The sequence below is a fragment of the Eleginops maclovinus genome, chromosome 9 (genome assembly GCF_036324505.1).
Source record: "Eleginops maclovinus isolate JMC-PN-2008 ecotype Puerto Natales chromosome 9, JC_Emac_rtc_rv5, whole genome shotgun sequence".
In the NCBI taxonomy this organism is placed as follows: domain Eukaryota; kingdom Metazoa; phylum Chordata; class Actinopteri; order Perciformes; family Eleginopidae; genus Eleginops; species Eleginops maclovinus.
The window spans coordinates 24,740,293-24,757,341 of NC_086357.1; the positions used below are offsets into that span (position 1 = coordinate 24,740,293).

At 44.1% G+C, this 17,049-nt stretch overlaps 1 protein-coding gene across 1 annotated transcript; it reads right to left on the reverse strand.

Annotated features, from left to right (window-relative positions):
• Positions 1-16,363, reverse strand: cdc34a (cell division cycle 34 homolog (S. cerevisiae) a). The gene is made up of 5 exons (XM_063891613.1): positions 15,937-16,363; positions 4,424-4,510; positions 4,071-4,168; positions 3,204-3,338; positions 1-2,518 (listed from the first exon to the last, which is right to left on the reverse strand). The coding sequence occupies exons 1-5, from the start codon at positions 16,117-16,119 to the stop codon at positions 2,296-2,298; spliced, it is 726 nt and encodes a 241-aa protein (XP_063747683.1). The 5' UTR covers positions 16,120-16,363; the 3' UTR covers positions 1-2,295.
• Between the last annotated feature and the right edge of the window lie 686 nt (positions 16,364-17,049).

Consider the following 17,049-nt stretch of genomic DNA (forward strand, 5'->3'; position numbering starts at 1 on the left):
TCTAATAAAGATCTTTATTTCAGATTTTAAATAGATTTACAAACCATAAGAAAAAAAGGAAATATAAACAAGAAAAGAAAAACATCAAGTGATCATCAAATATCCACATGTGCATATCCAGGTAGAGATTGTAAACAGTCCTTTGAAGCCGAACAGCGAGACTCCCCGGGGTTCACTCAGCCGGAGAAAGGATGTTTGTTTGTTTAGTTGTTTGTCGTTTCCTGAGGTTCTTGTAGTTTTCTGTAATTATCTGCTGGGTTTCTTTTAAATCCCTCAGTGATGCTGACACAGAGCTCAGAGAACCGGGGGGCGGCGAGAAAGACGATAAAATAACAGCAGTTTGACAAAAAATAATGAAATCCCGTTCACCCTGAAAACGTAAAACTAAATGGGGGGGGGGGGGGGGCTGTGTAATGAACATCAGTCCATTCTTTTTATTAGGAGTGTTCATAACTAGTCTATACGTCTGTGTGGGGTCATATTCTGCTGCTATAACTGTGAGTAACGATCATTCCTCCATGAACGATCCTGGGTTTCTTTTAACAATCAGGTGAATTTCTGTAGCATTTCAAACATTGAAGATAGAAAACATTGCAATCTGGAAAAACAAAATGACATCAAAACAATAAAAGAAGCCCCCCTCCCCAATTTCAAAAAAACCAAAGAAGAGACAACCCTCAGCCCATTCACAACGCAACCGTTTCAGATAAAATTGAGTAGAGGACTTCTGTCCCCCCCCCCCCCCCCTGTCTGAAACCACAGAGGGGTCTTAAACAGCATGCTACTGAAGAGTTGTTCTCCTGCTCATGCTCGACCCCCACCCCATTTCTCCTTAGCGCATCGTATAAGTCAGCGAATAAACGGAAAGAGCTAGAATTTAAATGTTAGAAACACTGCTGGGTGTGTCCCGTTTGAAGAGGCCTCTGACAGTGTGGACTGGAAACAACCCCCCCCCCCTCTGCTCAGGTTCAGAATCACTCACACTGCTACCTGATCTCCTCTGAGGTAACAGGGTTCATTTACTCAGGTGAGTTAAGATGGCTGCAGCCCAGTGGAGCGTTTCAGAGGAGGAGGGGGGGGGGGGGGTGAGAGAGCCACAGAGCCACCACTAGGGGGTGGGCTGTGAGGAAGGCCAGTGTAGACGCTCTGTGCTACTCTGAGTTAGAATAACAGACATGGAGACGGATAAATCAAACGTCCACCTCTGAAGCTCCACAGGTTGTGAGACTCTCTGTCCTGCCACGTTTAAAGCACTGCATATTGAGTTCAAGCACTGACTGCATAGGTTGTGTTTAAAAGTACAGTACATTGGATTCCAGCAGCGAGCTGTTCTGAACGCATCCAGACCACGAGTAGCACGTGCTCGTGTGATGAAGGCTGCGTGGCAGTGGGAGGACGTTTCTGATCTACATTCCCGTCTTTTTAGCTCGGCTGTTGGATTGCACACCTTTCTCTTTCTCACACCCCAGACAAATCAGACAAACGCTGCTATAAATAAATCCCATTGGGAGTCACAGTATCCCCACCTGAGGCCTTGTGAGCTCGAATATCCCCCTCTGCTGTCTGTCCAACAAGTCTTTCAGATCTGTGATTTCAGGGAGTGAGGGGAAGGCACAAGGGAGTGTGAACAGCTTTTTTTTTTATGGATGACTTCCCTGTTTGGAGCAGCACAAGCCCTGAGGCTCAAAAAAAAAAACAATAAAAAAAAAGGTCAGAGGTGAAGCATGGCAGGGCTTCAAACAGCCCGCTAACAGGAGGTCACACACATGGCTCAGAAGTGACTCAGCTTTTCCTACACACACACATGTGCACCATTTTCTTCTAAATGAGCTTCCTGCTTGTTTGACTCGGATCTGATCGGACCTGTGATGTTGCATTCCGGCTCGCTGATGTCGAGAGAAGGCTTGAGTTCTCCTCAGGACACATTTTCAGCGAGAAATGTTGCCATCAGAGAGACTTCTGGAGGAAGGAGCAGGTCCTATAACCTGGTATCAGTGCAGGGAAAGAGAAGCTGTTACTGTAGGGTGTGCTGCTGTGTGTGTGTGTGTGTGTGTGTGTGTGTGTGTGTGTGTGTGTGTGTCACCTCTACTCAAAACACTAAATGAAAAAAGGAGAAACATGTCAGAAACAAACGAAAACGACTGCAGCTTCTTTTGATGCATCAGGTTTTAGTGTGCAGACAGAAGTGAGGACGACGAGGGAGGGAATTAGAGTTCAGTCCGTGACAAGAGAGGGAGGTGTGTGTGAGTGTATGTGTGTGTGAGTGTAATGGGGGAGGGGCGTACAGGGAAGTTGTCAAGAGTCCTCTGTGCCTGAGTCGTCATCGTCGTAGCAACAGTCCTCGTTGTCCTCCTCGTCGTCGTCGTCCAGCTCCTCGTCATCGTAGTAGTCGTCGTACAGGAGGTTGGAGCCGTCGTCTGTGGGCGGGACTCGGGTGCGGACGCAGTACTCGTCCAGCGTGATGGGGACTTTGACGCCGTCCCGCTCTGCTTCCGCCTTGGTCGACACCACCTGCTTCCTGTTCGGGGGGGGGGGCAGAAGAGGAAAACGCAGAAAAGCGTCAGAACTGGAGCTTTCAGTCGCATAACTAATACTAAATATACCTTTTCAACATTTTCTTTTGAATGACATGTGCTTGTCTCTAAATTTAATTTGAGTGCTCTTTATATTGTTGCCTTTTTATCTGCTTTGTCACCTTTCCTGTAAATGTCCCTGCTATGGGACTAATAAAGGATTTCTGATTGTGAAATGATACTGGATCTGTGCTGTGTGTAGGATGATATGAGCTATGTGTGGTCTTGTACGACAGAAAATGTAAACAAGGGTGGAAATAGAAGTCTATACAAGTTTAAGTAGGACAGGTACTTAAGGTTTATGTTTGAATTATTAGTTATTTGTAGTGAAGTGTGATAATAACCATGAGGAATGCTTTGATTGTTAATATTGTGTTTGGTTTAGGGATGGTTCAAAGGATGATTGTTTTAGTTTTACTTCCGTGCTTGATTGTTAATAACGAGATGAGTAATAGTTTTTATATCTTTGTTATGTTTGAGATTGTATTGGTTTATCTAAGAAAGAACACTGCACATTAATCAACACAGCACTTACGGGTATCAATGTGTTTGACTGCAAGTGTGTAGAATAGCCAATGCTAACGCTAGTGCTAATGGGGACCCTCATAAAGAATGCTTTGTTCCTCCTACCTGATGATCTCGATGTATTCCCTGTCCTTGCCCTTGCTGTCCCTCCACTTGCGGTACATGACGGAGGCGTCCACGTTGGCGGGGGAGAAGGTGTTGGGCTCGTTGAGGAGGGAGATGACGCTGAGTAGGATGGTCCTGAAAGAGACGTCAGAGGGATTAATATACAGGAGAGCAATAAGGGAGGAGGTTAGGGGAAGATGGAGGTAAGACGAGACAAGAGGCATTGAGAAAGCAGGACAAAGAAGTGAAAAGAGAAAGAGACGACATATGGGCGGGAAGGAGTGGGGGAGGGGGAGGGGGAGAAACTGAGGATAGGGTCAGACAAACAGCCTGCTCAACCCCAGAACATCCACCCAGCTCGGCTGGAGACGCACAACCTCCTGGAACGAGTCCAATTTCTGAAAGGCTGAACTGATAATCACGTCTAACCTTTCCTCAAACACTGACATTCAAGTGTATGTTCATCATTTATCAAATGGCTCACATTCTTTCCAATACGCCACCAGTGAATTAACCTTGCTTTTGAGGTTCATTCGGGACGTGCAGCTGTTCTAAATTGCGTGCTTAATTACCTCACACTTTGCTAACGCTCACTTCCAGCAATCAGTAAAGATTGGGCAACTAGCTGCATCAATCGCTGCATGATCGGTTCAGCTTTCAGTCTGGATCGATTGGTGGACAATGAGCAGTAGGGAAATGTGGACAGCAGAAGAAGGGTATTTATGTGACACCGATTTTGTCCATCCGGATAAAAAATGAAACGCAGAAAGTGACGAGAGACCGAAAGAGTGACCCTGTTCACTATTTTTAAAAGCCTTGTTCTTTAAGATATGGTCTAGGATTGGTTAATTGAATCATGTTTGGTACCTGACGTTCTGCGTGGGGTTCCACCTCTCTGAGGGCAGCTCTCCGCTCTGAGGGTCGTCCACCGGGGGGTGCAGGATGGAGATACACACATCCCCGTTCTGCAGAGACACAAGAAAACACAAACATGTTCAGAAAATAGTTATAGCCACCTCACATGTATTATGTATAATAAGGATAAATGCCCCAACATACTCTGGGCAAGTATCTTAACAGTATAACCTCAAAATGTTTGTATCAGAAAGAAAAAAGGGAGTAATTGATACCAAATATTGCAATTGTGCTCCCTGTTATTATTAGACAGACATTTTTCTTACAGGTATATATTTAGATATTTACTATAATCTCAGAATTACCTCATAAATGTTGGGGTGCCACATTTTGGTGAGGAAGCGAAAGGCAGGTGGAGAGTACGGGTAGTCGACGGGGAACTTGATGCGAGCCTGAGGACAGGAGACGCATATTAGAAACGTGAGAGGCAGGCGGGTTAAAACTCTTCTGGCAGCAGACAAGTCAGGACTGCTTCCCTCCGAACGCCCGCTGCATGGGAGAAACATTTTCCAGACCCCGACAGATGCACTGACGCTGAATTAAGCTTGTAAACACTGGGAATTACGTCTTGTGAAACATGGGAGCGTAGTCTGTTGTGTTAGTGATGCCATGTTGACATCAATGCACGCTTGATGCCATTTTTTTCCCTTTAAACATAGAACAGCTCAGGAGTGGACTGGGACAATACAGATTACAGCTGTAGGATCTCAAGATTCAAACCGTGTGCATGGTCCCCAGAAGCTGATCCACACACTGAAATACACTTTTCTGGACTTGTGGTTAGTGCTAATAAAGAAAGGTTTTCAGGGTTTTCCAGCAGAAATCGCTTAAAAACTATTCAACAGTGTTTCTTCTGATACCACTTTGTTAGTTTCCGTTTCCTAATGCTGCCTTCAGTGATCGGTTGGGTTGTAATTCATGGAAATGCAGCCCCTGACGTTGGGTGTTATTGACTCTGCTGCACTGAGCTTGACCAACATGCTATCAGTAGAAAATTCCACGACCCCTCAGCGATGCGGTCATTAGTAAATGATTGTTGAGGTCAATTGATCCTAACTTTTTCCAAGGTGGAAGAAGTACATAGGTAAGTAAAAGTAGCAATACTACAGTGTAAGTATACTGCTACAAGTACACGTTCAAGTAAATAAGTACAAGCATCAGAAAATACTTTGAGTAAAAGTCAATGTAATGCAAAATGAAATGATTGGTGCTTTAAGATGTTCAGCACTTCACTGCAGAACTTGGTAATGATGGAGTTGATCTGAGTTCATTTATACACTACAGTTAAACTTAACTTATAATAATATATAATAATGCGTGTCGATTTATAATCTGCATTAACCATAATCGGCAACATAACTAAATATGACAAACACAAGTAGTGGAGTAAAAGGTTCAACATTTGCCTGCAAAGTGTAAAAGTGAAGTACCATAAAGCACCTCCATTGTTTACTAAGTACAGTACTCGAGTAAACAGTGTGTGACATCACACCGCTGCTGACATGTACCCAGAACGTTAATGTCTTAAACTATAGTTACTACATCATTATGGGGGGCTGGTGGTGTAATCTGCTTAGAGAAAAAACTTCAATGGATCAGAGAGAGAGAGAGAGAGAGAGAGAGAGAGACACACAGCACTGGTGTCAATAAGCAGCTGCAGCAGAAAGACCTCCACCCTCCTGCTGAGGAGCATCAGTAGTGATGGGGGGGGGGAGGAGCATCAGTAGTGATGGGGGGGGAGGAGCTATAAATAGCAGCTGGAGAGTCATGGCAAACCTGGTGGATGTGGCTGAGCACAGAGGAGCTAATGACGGTGTAACATAATACGGTGTGGAGGCAGGGTGGAGGCTCGCAGTGCATTCAGCTGCCGAGTGTGTGCAGGGGTGGGGGGGTTGGTATAGAGACATTGTGGGGGTTAGTCCTCTCCAGCTGTCACTGCAACCCAAGACAATCCACCGCTCACTCCCGTGTTATTATATGTCCCAACACTGACACCACCCCCCCCCCCCCACACACACACTGTATAAATGCTCCTGTGTGTAGAGGACCCCTCCTCCTGTTGCAGAAGGAGGGCAATGGATGGGACGGGGACACACACACACACACACACCGACTGATTACACACAAGCATGTCACTCACAGCATGAAACCTTCTGCTTATCCACCACCGTCACATGCATACACACACACACTTGTTCACAGTTGCTGATTCGGCATGGTCAGCTGGTCGTCGCCACAGTGAGCCCACTAGCGGGAGGCAGGGGCATCATGGTGGGGGGGGGCGTTGAATAAATGGGGTGGTGCGCTGTAATACTTGTGCTTCACATTAAGGTCATTTAAAGGCTGGATGTGGCGGGAAAATGTCAACGCTCAGACCGATCTGCTCAGTGCGTTCTACTGCTGCGTTTCAAGGTGTTTAAAAACGGAGTCAGTTTGTCCTGTCTTCTATTTTCTGGCCCTGAATAGCTGAATAAACGGCTTCCATGATATAAAACCAGAGCAGGAAACACTGACCCAAGGCTGAGAGAATGACGCTTGTGGGAAAAAAGAAAAGAAACTAAATCCCCGGGTCTGACTGACCCTGCCAGAGAGCTGGCGGCCCTTCAGAGTGCAGGGTTCAAGCCAACGCTGTACACATTACAGGCTGGAAACAGCGCAACACATAGCAGCCAGCAAGGGGGGGGGGGGATGGGGGGGGACAAGGGCCAGGAAACAACGGTGAGAGCTTAGTTTGTCTTCCAAAACAATATTTCCCCATCATGATCAAATCTGTCCACTGGCTTGGAAGTGGGGAGGATAATCTGCGGCATCTCCGACAAACTGTGGGGATTCAGATTGTCTGTCTGATACAGACTGGTGCCACAGGGGAAGAAATGGTGTTTAACACGACTAGAGGGCATAAAGTAAATGTGATTCCCAGTAGAACGTTTGGTTTGTGCGTGTTTGTCCATCCATCCATCCATCCATCCTCTCCCGCTTTTCCGTCAGGGTCGCGGTGGGTAACAGTTCCAGCAGAGAGCCCCAAACTTCTCTTTCCCTGGCCACATCAACCAGCTCTGACTGGGGGATTCCAAGATGCTCCCAGGCCAGCGAAGAGATATAATCCCTCCACCTGGTCCTAGGTCTACCCCTCAGGCTCTTCCCAGCTGGATGTGCCTGGAACACCTCCCTAGGGAGGCGCCCAGGTGGCATCCTCACTAGGTGCCCGAACCACCTCAACTGGCTCCTTTCAACGCAAAGGAGCAGCGGTTCTACTCCGAGTCCCTCCTGGATGACTGAACTTCTCACCTTATCCCTAAGGGAGATGTCAGCCACCCTGAGAAGAAATGCCATTTCGGCCGCTTGTATCCGTCGTTCTTTCGGTATGACCCATCCTTCATGACCATAGGTGAGGGTAGGAACGAAGATGGCCCGGTAGACAGAGAGCTTTGCCTTCTGGCTCAGCTCTCTTTTCGTCACAACAGTGCGGTAAAGCGACTGCAGTACCGCTCCCGCTGCTCCGATTCTCCGGCCCATCTCACGCTCCATTGTTCCCTCACTCGAGAACAAGACCCCGAGATAATTGAACTCCTTCACTTGGGGTAAGGCTTCATTCCCTACCTGGGGTGGACAGTCCATCGGTTTCCTGCTGAGAACCATGGCCTCCGATTTGGAGGTGCTGATCCTCATCCCAGCCGCTTCACACTCGACCGCGAACCGATCCAGTGAGTGCTGAAGGTCACAGACCGATGAAGCCATTAGGACCACATCATCTGCAAAAAGCAGTGGTGCAATCCTTAGCCCACCTATGCGTGTTTGTCTTCCAAGAAAATAGTTTGTGAAATAAATGCTCTGCAGCAACTTCAAAATCCCATCTTCAGTTTTCTATATTGATGAGCAACATCCATCAATCCAGTTTCATTATTCAACTTTAAACGAAATCTTGGATACAAGAGAAGATTGAAAATCAAGGATACAGAGAAACCCATCCCTTTGGCGACCCACAGGAAAATGTTTCCAAATACTCATGCTGCTTTTATGAATCAAGCCCCCTAAATGGTCCCATATCTAATTACCAGGCATCAACACTATTACACAGCTCCATCCATCACCATCCTGCGAGTCTGAATGCAAGCTACAGGCAGGAAGGTGGGGCTATGCATTAGCGGTAAGCATTGATCCCTTTGAGAAGGTAAGAGCACGGTTTCACAATGCAGCTTACCAGGAGCCTTTAAACCGTATTCCTTGTAACACAATTCCACAAACTGTACACCTCACGATGAATACTGTAAACACTCAGAGCGCCATGACAGTATTCAACACAATCAATAGGCAGGTGGCGGACTGAGATGTGTGTTCCTTGTGGTTATAGCAAGAAAAACTACAGATTTAAAACCATCAAGCAGTCTTTCAGAATCAGAGTCAAGTTTATTGTCAGGTACGTTTACACCCACAAGGAATTAGATTTGGTGTCTGGTGTTGCGAACAAGGTCTTTCAGGTCCATCCAGACAATGGATATGTAACAAGCCATATTTTAGAGCCCAAAACTGCCTTTAATGTGTCGTTATGTGCAGTCCACACGTTTTTCCATTATAGTTCCTCCCACTCAGAAATCCTGTCCACACAAAAAAGATTTTGGAAACGTTCTTTGAAGCAGGGTCAAGGCCAGGGGTCGGGATAAGCCCCAAATACACAGGTCTAAAACGAGTTGCTATTGAACTAATGAATAACTTACTATACATACAGGTCAACATTTTAAAATCCCGTTGGCAGGTGAGACAGCTCTATTCTGTCTAAACCCGTCATTACACCATACGTTGGCTCATTTGTGACGCATCACAATAGAAGATTGTGGTACACACCGACGATACAAGCCTAAAACCCTGTACAGAGTTTTACAAAAGGTCCTTTGTAACCTAAATGCTGTTAACGTGTGGACAAAAACTTTTAGAAAAAGGCATAGAAAAGGCGACTTTGTGACAAAAATGTTGACGTTAGGACTACGCCTCCCAGGGTCAGGAGTGAAACTGTCGACCTGCCCACCCAGGTGACACCAAACCCTGGATAGATGGAGGAGAGGAGTGTGGTGGTGGTGGATGATTGATTGGCTTTGCTCTGCAGCAGTAAGCAGGCAGAAGAAAAGAAACACAAAGAGGAGAAAGAAGAGAAGGGACGATACAGGAGGGTCTTAAAAGGCCGGTATCAGCTTTCTCGTTTAATTCCCAGAGATCTTTCTGTTAATGGGAGCTTTTAATACAACTCCCACTCTCTTCATTCTCACTGTCTCCATACAGAAGCTAAAAAGGTCTCTGCCCATCACAAAGGGCTATCCTCCGCTCACTCGCTTCCGGATGCTACAGCTGACTTGCATGTCATGCCTTATAATTGGATTGAGACAAGAATTAACAGCATCCAAGGTCGGGAGGTGAGCAACCCTGAAGAGCTCATTTGAAGCCAATTTCCTGCCAAGCACGCAAAAAAGCTCCTGAAGATCTCTGCGTAAATCTCCCTTGCATTGGGAGCTAAAGCGCTGCCTTGAAGAGAGAACGGGAACCAGAGTGAACGTGCCCCCCGTGTGGAAACTGACAGCGAGGCAAAGTAAACCAGGTCAATGCAAAGACCCTGAACAGAACACATCGTTCAGTTCTCCCTGAGCGCCTCTTTGCCTTCTCTGCAGACCTTATCCTCACACACCAAAGTCCTTGTGTAGAGCAAATTCCATACACTAACACACACACGCACGCACACCGAGGTCCCAGAGATTATCATGCTGGCACCCAGCAGTCCCCTACCTCATTAACTCAGAAGGACGTTTATGAGAAAGAAAGGATCAAATACTGAAGCTACGTTACAACCTGAGTCTTCGGTGTCGCCGTTGTGTGATAGACGATTGTCTGGGTCAAAAGAACTGCTCACAGTATTACACCAATTATCATCACAATATGCACAAAACCGTCTTAGCATGGCTCTTTAGTATTTTTGAGACGATACAGACATGTTTAATGTATCAAAGGTAGAACAGACACTTGAGTGAACATGCTTTAAAGTGAAATTGCACAATCTTAAATAAGGCCATTGATCATACAATCTGGAGCGCTACTTTTTCAAAACTGTTGTTCTTTATACGGGGTGGGAATATTACGCAGCATAATAGCCAGGGTTTCTTCTAGAGTAATACAGTATGAGGGCGATACTGTGGCGTTGATCTTTTATATAAGGTTTGTATCAACATATCAATTCTCACGAGATCATGACGCCTATATGCAAGATGGCGCCGCAGTGGTAAACAATAACCCCACGTCAGCTCTGTAAAATCAAAAGTATACGCCGCCTGATGTCTATTTGGTACGGTTTTTGGAGTCATTATACAGTTTTTGATGAGCTAAAATATGGATTTCTGGCATCACTTTTAACAGGGGAAAATTTTACAGGACAAAGTCTGCATTTTGCTATGAGGGTGCATGCTCAGATGAATGAAAGGCATCGTCCTGTCACGCTATCAACGAGTTGAGTTGCGCATATATATTCAGTTACAATGAGAAAATATCATATCGGGGGCTCTAACTTCTTACTTTGTTACACCCCTCTTTGACAAAGGCAGCAGAATGTGTTGTTTATTGGTCTCTGTGTGCAAAGGCCTTAAGGCCCTCATGATAGTTCCTGTATCTTTAAAATCAGGCCACATTTTCCATTTCTCTACCAATACTGCAAACTAAAAAGAGTTTTCAAGTCACTCATTTGAGGATATTCAGGCTCATCCTGAATAATGGAAATTCTCCATGATCAACTCCTGTGTTTTTGTGTCTATCTGGGGTAAATCCTATATCGTCCAATCCCTAAACACCACAAGTGGCACTGTCAAACAAACAACTTGTACAGCTTTGTTTCAAAAAGGTGCTACACTGGTGGCCCTATACAGGAAGAGGAAAAGCACACATGGGCTTCAGGGGACGGTTATAGCTGTCTACCGGGGCCTCACGCTCACCTCTATTCAAAGCAGGCTCTGCTTTCAAAAAGGGGGCCCCACTCTGAAGGAAGGGCCCGCCTGGTCTTGTATGGCAGGTTCTGTATTCCCACTCCTTTGCTCGGCCCTGCTCTCATTTCTCTGTGACACAACCAGAGGGGGAAACATGACTCCGGCAGCTCAGGCTCGCCCCTCCACCGCTACTAGCGTGGCTAACATGGAGCTGGGACACATTATAAAGCATCCACCCAACCTCAACAGGACTGAGTGTCGACTGATTGTTTGGAAAACACAGGCAGGCCCGGGCCAAAAGCAGAGGCCAACACCCCTCTGTTTCATGTTTGCTGTGAAGAAGTGGTTTGTCAGTGTTTTGAAGCCACTGGAGAAAACCACTTGAGTGCGATAGGGAAGATGTTCCATTTCACAAGATATTCTGAGTTGCAGAGACCCCATTTACGTCATAATTACATGCAACAAAAAGCATAATTAAAGCTGCCAGGTGCTGACACAGCAGTACTTCAAACAGGGTCACACACACTTCATTTCACAGATCCCAGGCTCTTCCACAGCAGTACAGCCCCCACACACAGGGTGTTGGGTCAGTTGTTCATCACTGTGACCTTAACGTTGTGGATATAAAGCACCGTTCAGCTTTCGGTTTTCCTGCTGCCGTAAACCCAGCAGGAAGAGGTCCAATCTGCCATTTGAGAATGAACAAGGCTCTGGTGTCACAAGAAAAAGCAATGTCACAGTACCTAGGTGGACTTTATATGAACCTTCAAAAGTCTTCATGGCTGTGCTTGCTGTTTTAGAAGCGTGTTTTCCCCCAAAAACATACAGGAAGTGATCGCAATACAGCGACTCACGACGGTAATCACCCTCTCTTTTGATTATCAATAAACTGTGGAAGTTGGATGACTGACAGGAGGGCTATTTTCTTTATAAACTATGCTTTATAATATAAATCAGCAGCTATATGGACAAGTTTTGAAGTAGAACAATGCAAAAAGGGCAGCCTTCAACCTCCCAAATGTCGGGTTCTCATCCTTTGCTCCGTCTCTGGGTCGGACATTTTCTACACCAACATTTTTGGATAAGGATTAATCGATACCTGTAGAAAATAATCAGCAGATATAAGTGATAATTAATATAATCGTTAGTTGCCGCCCTAATAATGACCAGCTAAAGTAGATTATAAACCTGGAGGTCTTTCCCTTGTTTTTAAGAAGGTTCCTGTATTTAAACCCAAGATAAACTCTGTATACAACTACATCAAGAAAGCAGTTTGAACCTCATAGTTATGGTATCGTCTGGGCAATATAACTGAACGTGTACAACACACACACACACACACACACACACACACACACACACACACACACACACGTTGAGTTAGTGTGAGAACACTCCTGTAAGTCAAACACTCCCTTAAATCTGGACTCTGAGTGAAAGCAACACAGTTAATCTGCTTCAAACGTGTCCCAGGACCACTGCTGGCTGCAGGACAGATGGGCCCTCTGTCAGAAATCCTCACACACTCTGAGCCTGCAGGGACACTTCACATGACACACAGACACACAGACACACAGATACAGCTTGGAAATGTCTCAGAAACAAAGAATGAATGCCAGTGGGGGTAACGGTATGAGATTGTCACAGCAGAACAACCATCTAAAACAACCCACAGCTTATAATATATAATAATGTAGCTAGTGCTTTACGTGAGCAGCACTATAGCATGTTCACATAATGATATACATTTAGTAGGGACTCCTGGCTGTAGCTTTAACACACACTCTCACTGAGGTCAACTTTTCAATATATTGTAGATAAGCAAATGTGCATGACACATGGTATATGATAACCCCCACCCTTTATGCCACACTGTGGGTATACTGTTACAACCCCAGTCAGTATCAGCTCCTATTGTGAGACCAACATATCGATGATCAATTTATTACCGTTGCTCAGTTTTTCTGTGAGATTACAGAAAACGGCTGGCCTGATTTTCATAAAACCTGGTGAAAGGCAAGGAAGAACCAACACTTTGGAGTGGATCCAAATGGCTTGGCCGACAGACAAATGATGCTCACTTAAGATAGCATTGTGTGATTGGGAATTCACACTGCATTCATGTGGTGTCGGAATATTGCCCACAATAAATCCTACTTGGAAAATATACATCTCAGCTATCAATGTGGTGTTTGGACCCTCTTAGCAATACATTCAACACATCCTAATGAGGATTAACTGCTGGACTACCTATCCTATCCTTAACCATTGAAGAAGCTTTAACAACAACATTTGAGGTCAATCAAATATCATTTATAAAGACCAATGTCACATATTTGTCAGAAAGGGCTTAACAGATTGGTAAACCTACAAAACCCCACATTAATTAATGGGAGGGGTCCCTCTCCCAGGACCGACAGACGTACATTAGATTTCATATATAACCAGTTCACTGTTTGAGGGCTACCACCTAAACACCACCTACTTATTGTAGATCAAGGACAGTTATCTAATGGTATTTGAATGACACTGCAATATTTCTGCAGTTCTTTAATATTTTGGTGATGATGTGACTCATGGAGAGCACCACCCATGTGAAAGAAAAACCTGACTCAGCCAGGTTTCGAATGACGTTGTGCAGCTGCCGTGTTTCAGGTGAACAGGCAGCTGCAGCAGGTCAGGACAGTTTGTTTTGGTAACGTGAATCAGAACTGGGTGGGATTCTCTTTCTTTTTTGTTGGAATATGGCAAACTGGTTGGATGGAAACCCAGCAGAGAACAATGAGTCACAACCATGCTGTGGATTTCACAGCCAGGCTGTGCATTCCTGGCCCGACAAAGGAATCCTGTACACAGCAGCACCCACACGGATACACGGAGCACCATCTACGGTAGCCTGGCCGGGGCCCTCTGCTTGTATTCACAGGCCCCAAAAACACCAGAGGCAAAATGAATACGCTTCTCAAGAAGTGGAGAAAAAACAAACAGTGAACTGCTGTAGTGACGGCTTACAAACAGAGAGCAGTTATGTGCTGGATAATCTGAGCACAGTGGGATCCTTCACTGATACATTACAGTTTAGCTGTAATATGGAAACAACTATGGCTAATGCGGGGCTTAGCATTATGAGCCTACAACAAAAACCCCTTGTAAAGAGACATGTACTATACGAGTATGTTGTTATTTATACTCAAAGAAGAAACTAATGTATTCTCAGGGTCCTGACCTACATTGTTATGTCCTAAGATCAAAAAGACAGGACCATTATGCTTCCTCAATACAAAATAAATGATCCTATGTTTGATATCCAATTAAACAACAATGTAGGACAAATTTGAAGCAGCAGCGACAGGAGTTTATTTCACTTCGCCAGACAAAGTCATAAATCAAACTGCTTTAAAGGGTGAATAACAACATTTGCATGGGACTTTGGAGAGCAACCATCCACTCAGTGTTTTGCCATGTGTGACGTTGGTGTTTACATGTTCATTAGGTTTGTGACTAATCAGCAGCTCTGCTATGGCAACAAATGCAATGCTTTTCTATTTACCATGTAGGTGTGTGTTTTCCACTGAGATTTAAAGTGTGTCTGAAATCAGGTACTGTAAGACCAATTCATAAGACCAAAACTGTAAAAACACCAGTATTAAAAAAGGGACATGGGGCCTTTAAAATACATTTGAAAACACACAAATCAGCTGGTGCTTTGTAAACTGCCACTAACACTCACAAACAGGAAAGCACATCTGTATCTGCACTCTCAAGGGAGGAAGAGGGCAAGAAAAACAACCTAAATGTCTTTTCGGTTTCCATAACTTAGACCAGCTTAGCAAAGGTTCTTCATTTCACACTTGCCATACATGTTGGATTAATTAGATTTGGAATAACAGTAAAAAAAAATGTGGGTTTTTCAGAAAAACACCAAGGAACTGATAACATGAGGGAGATAAAGCTTATCATAGTAACGTGAGAGCTCGAGGCGGTAATAAAACATGTTCATGAACTATCTGTCACCATAAATTACCTTAATAGCTTGGGTTTAAAACAAAAGACATATCTAAAACAAGTTGTTATCTTCTTTTATCAAATGGTAAAAATGTGTTAATTAATAAATGACTGGAGTTGATCTAAAGTCAGTGGTGTAAAGTGCATTTACTCTAGTACAATTTTGGGGGACTTCTAGAGTTAAATATTGTACTTTTACTCACTACATTTATTTATTACCTTTAGTTACAGGTTTGGATTAATGACAAAAACATGATCCAACACTTTACTAAGACATGAATTACCCCTGGATTGAATTCACAGGCTACCCAGCAGTAAAGTGAATACAACTTCCGCTTTGATAAACACATTAACACTTATAAATCAAAGTATATAATATATATGATTGTGAGATGGGGCAATGTGCATATTGGCTTTTACTTGAGTAACATTTTGAATACAGGACTTCTACTTGTGAGAGTATTCCTACACTTTGGCATTTCTACCTTACATTAAATAGCTATGTACTTCTTACAACACTGGCACATAAAATAAGAGCCTCAATAAATACCAGTATAAATAACACAGATGGGAAAAGTTGTGTACAAGCTAGCAAGCTTTAGATGTAATAATCCTGATTGAGTGGAGTTTTGTTTAAAGTTGAACAAAGCAGCAGAGACTGTTTTATCAGAGCAATACGCAACAACTGCTAATGATCCAAGTCAACGTTTTAAACTGTGACATTCTGTTTGTGAAGACGTAACTTGGAGGCCAGTGTTAACCGTTGGGTTTTCTCTATGAGTAAACTACTTAAACACAGGCTAAACCTCCCAGCTACAGAACAATAGACCGACTGCTAGCTAACGTTAGCTACTCACCTTAAAATAACCACCCTCGTAGTGTGTGTTGGGGGGTCCGAATATCGCCACTTCCCAGTTGTACATGTCCGACTCGTCCACCAAAGTTATTTTGAACCCTTCCACTGGCTCATCTTGGAGACTTTTCATCTCCAGCATTAGGGCTTTTTGGGAACTGGCTACATGGTGTCCATGCTGAGCCATATTCCTGCAACGATCTGTGTAAATATATCAGCAACCCACCACAGCTGTGACGGGGAAGAAGGACAAAGCTAGCTCCGAACAAACAATGGCTATCAGTGGAGAAAGAACGTGGGTTTCCGTTAGTCTGGTTCCAAAACAGGATCTGAAAACGGGTCTTTATTTGGTCAGAGCTCGTGCGGCTTCCTCCGTTGTTGTGAACAGTCCCGGGGAGCCCCAGTTATTAACGTCCATCTGAACCTGCTGTCATGAAGGCAGATACCATGTGTATTCCATTTCCGGTTAACGCTTTCAAAATAAGGCCCTTCTTTAGCTATTTGAACACATTTGTTACACATATTGCAGCTCATAAATTCACGTTGGATTAAACATTATGTTATGCAATTATATAGTAATGTCAATATGCATATATTGGGATGAATATAGTATCTATCTATCTATCTATCTATCTATCTATCTATCTATCTAAACCCCCCCAAAAAAAGACAACATTTGGGATTAATAAAGTTGTTCTGATCCATCCACCTATCTATCTACTTAAACCCAGATATTATGTGTATGTTCTCTTTTTTATTTCAAATGAATCCCTGTTCTGTTGGTTTTCATGCTAGTTAGAGCTTACTCTAGAAAAAAGGCCATCCCCTAGTAAAGCCCAAAGATGCAAAATGAGCTGCACCTTCAGATGAACCTATTGTCAAAAATAGGTTAAACTCACAAGCTTTTATTTTGAAAGCAGTTACAGGAAACCCAGTTTGGTTAGCTCGACAGTGCTGCCAACGAAAGCTAGCACATCTCCTCGTTTGTGTGTTGTTTCTATCAAACATAAAAAAGGGTGGTCCAAGCGACATTTAAAGTTTGATTAACTAATTCTACATACATGTATAAAAGCAAAACTCTCTGCTTTGTTAGTTGAACTTTAGTAAACTCAGCTGC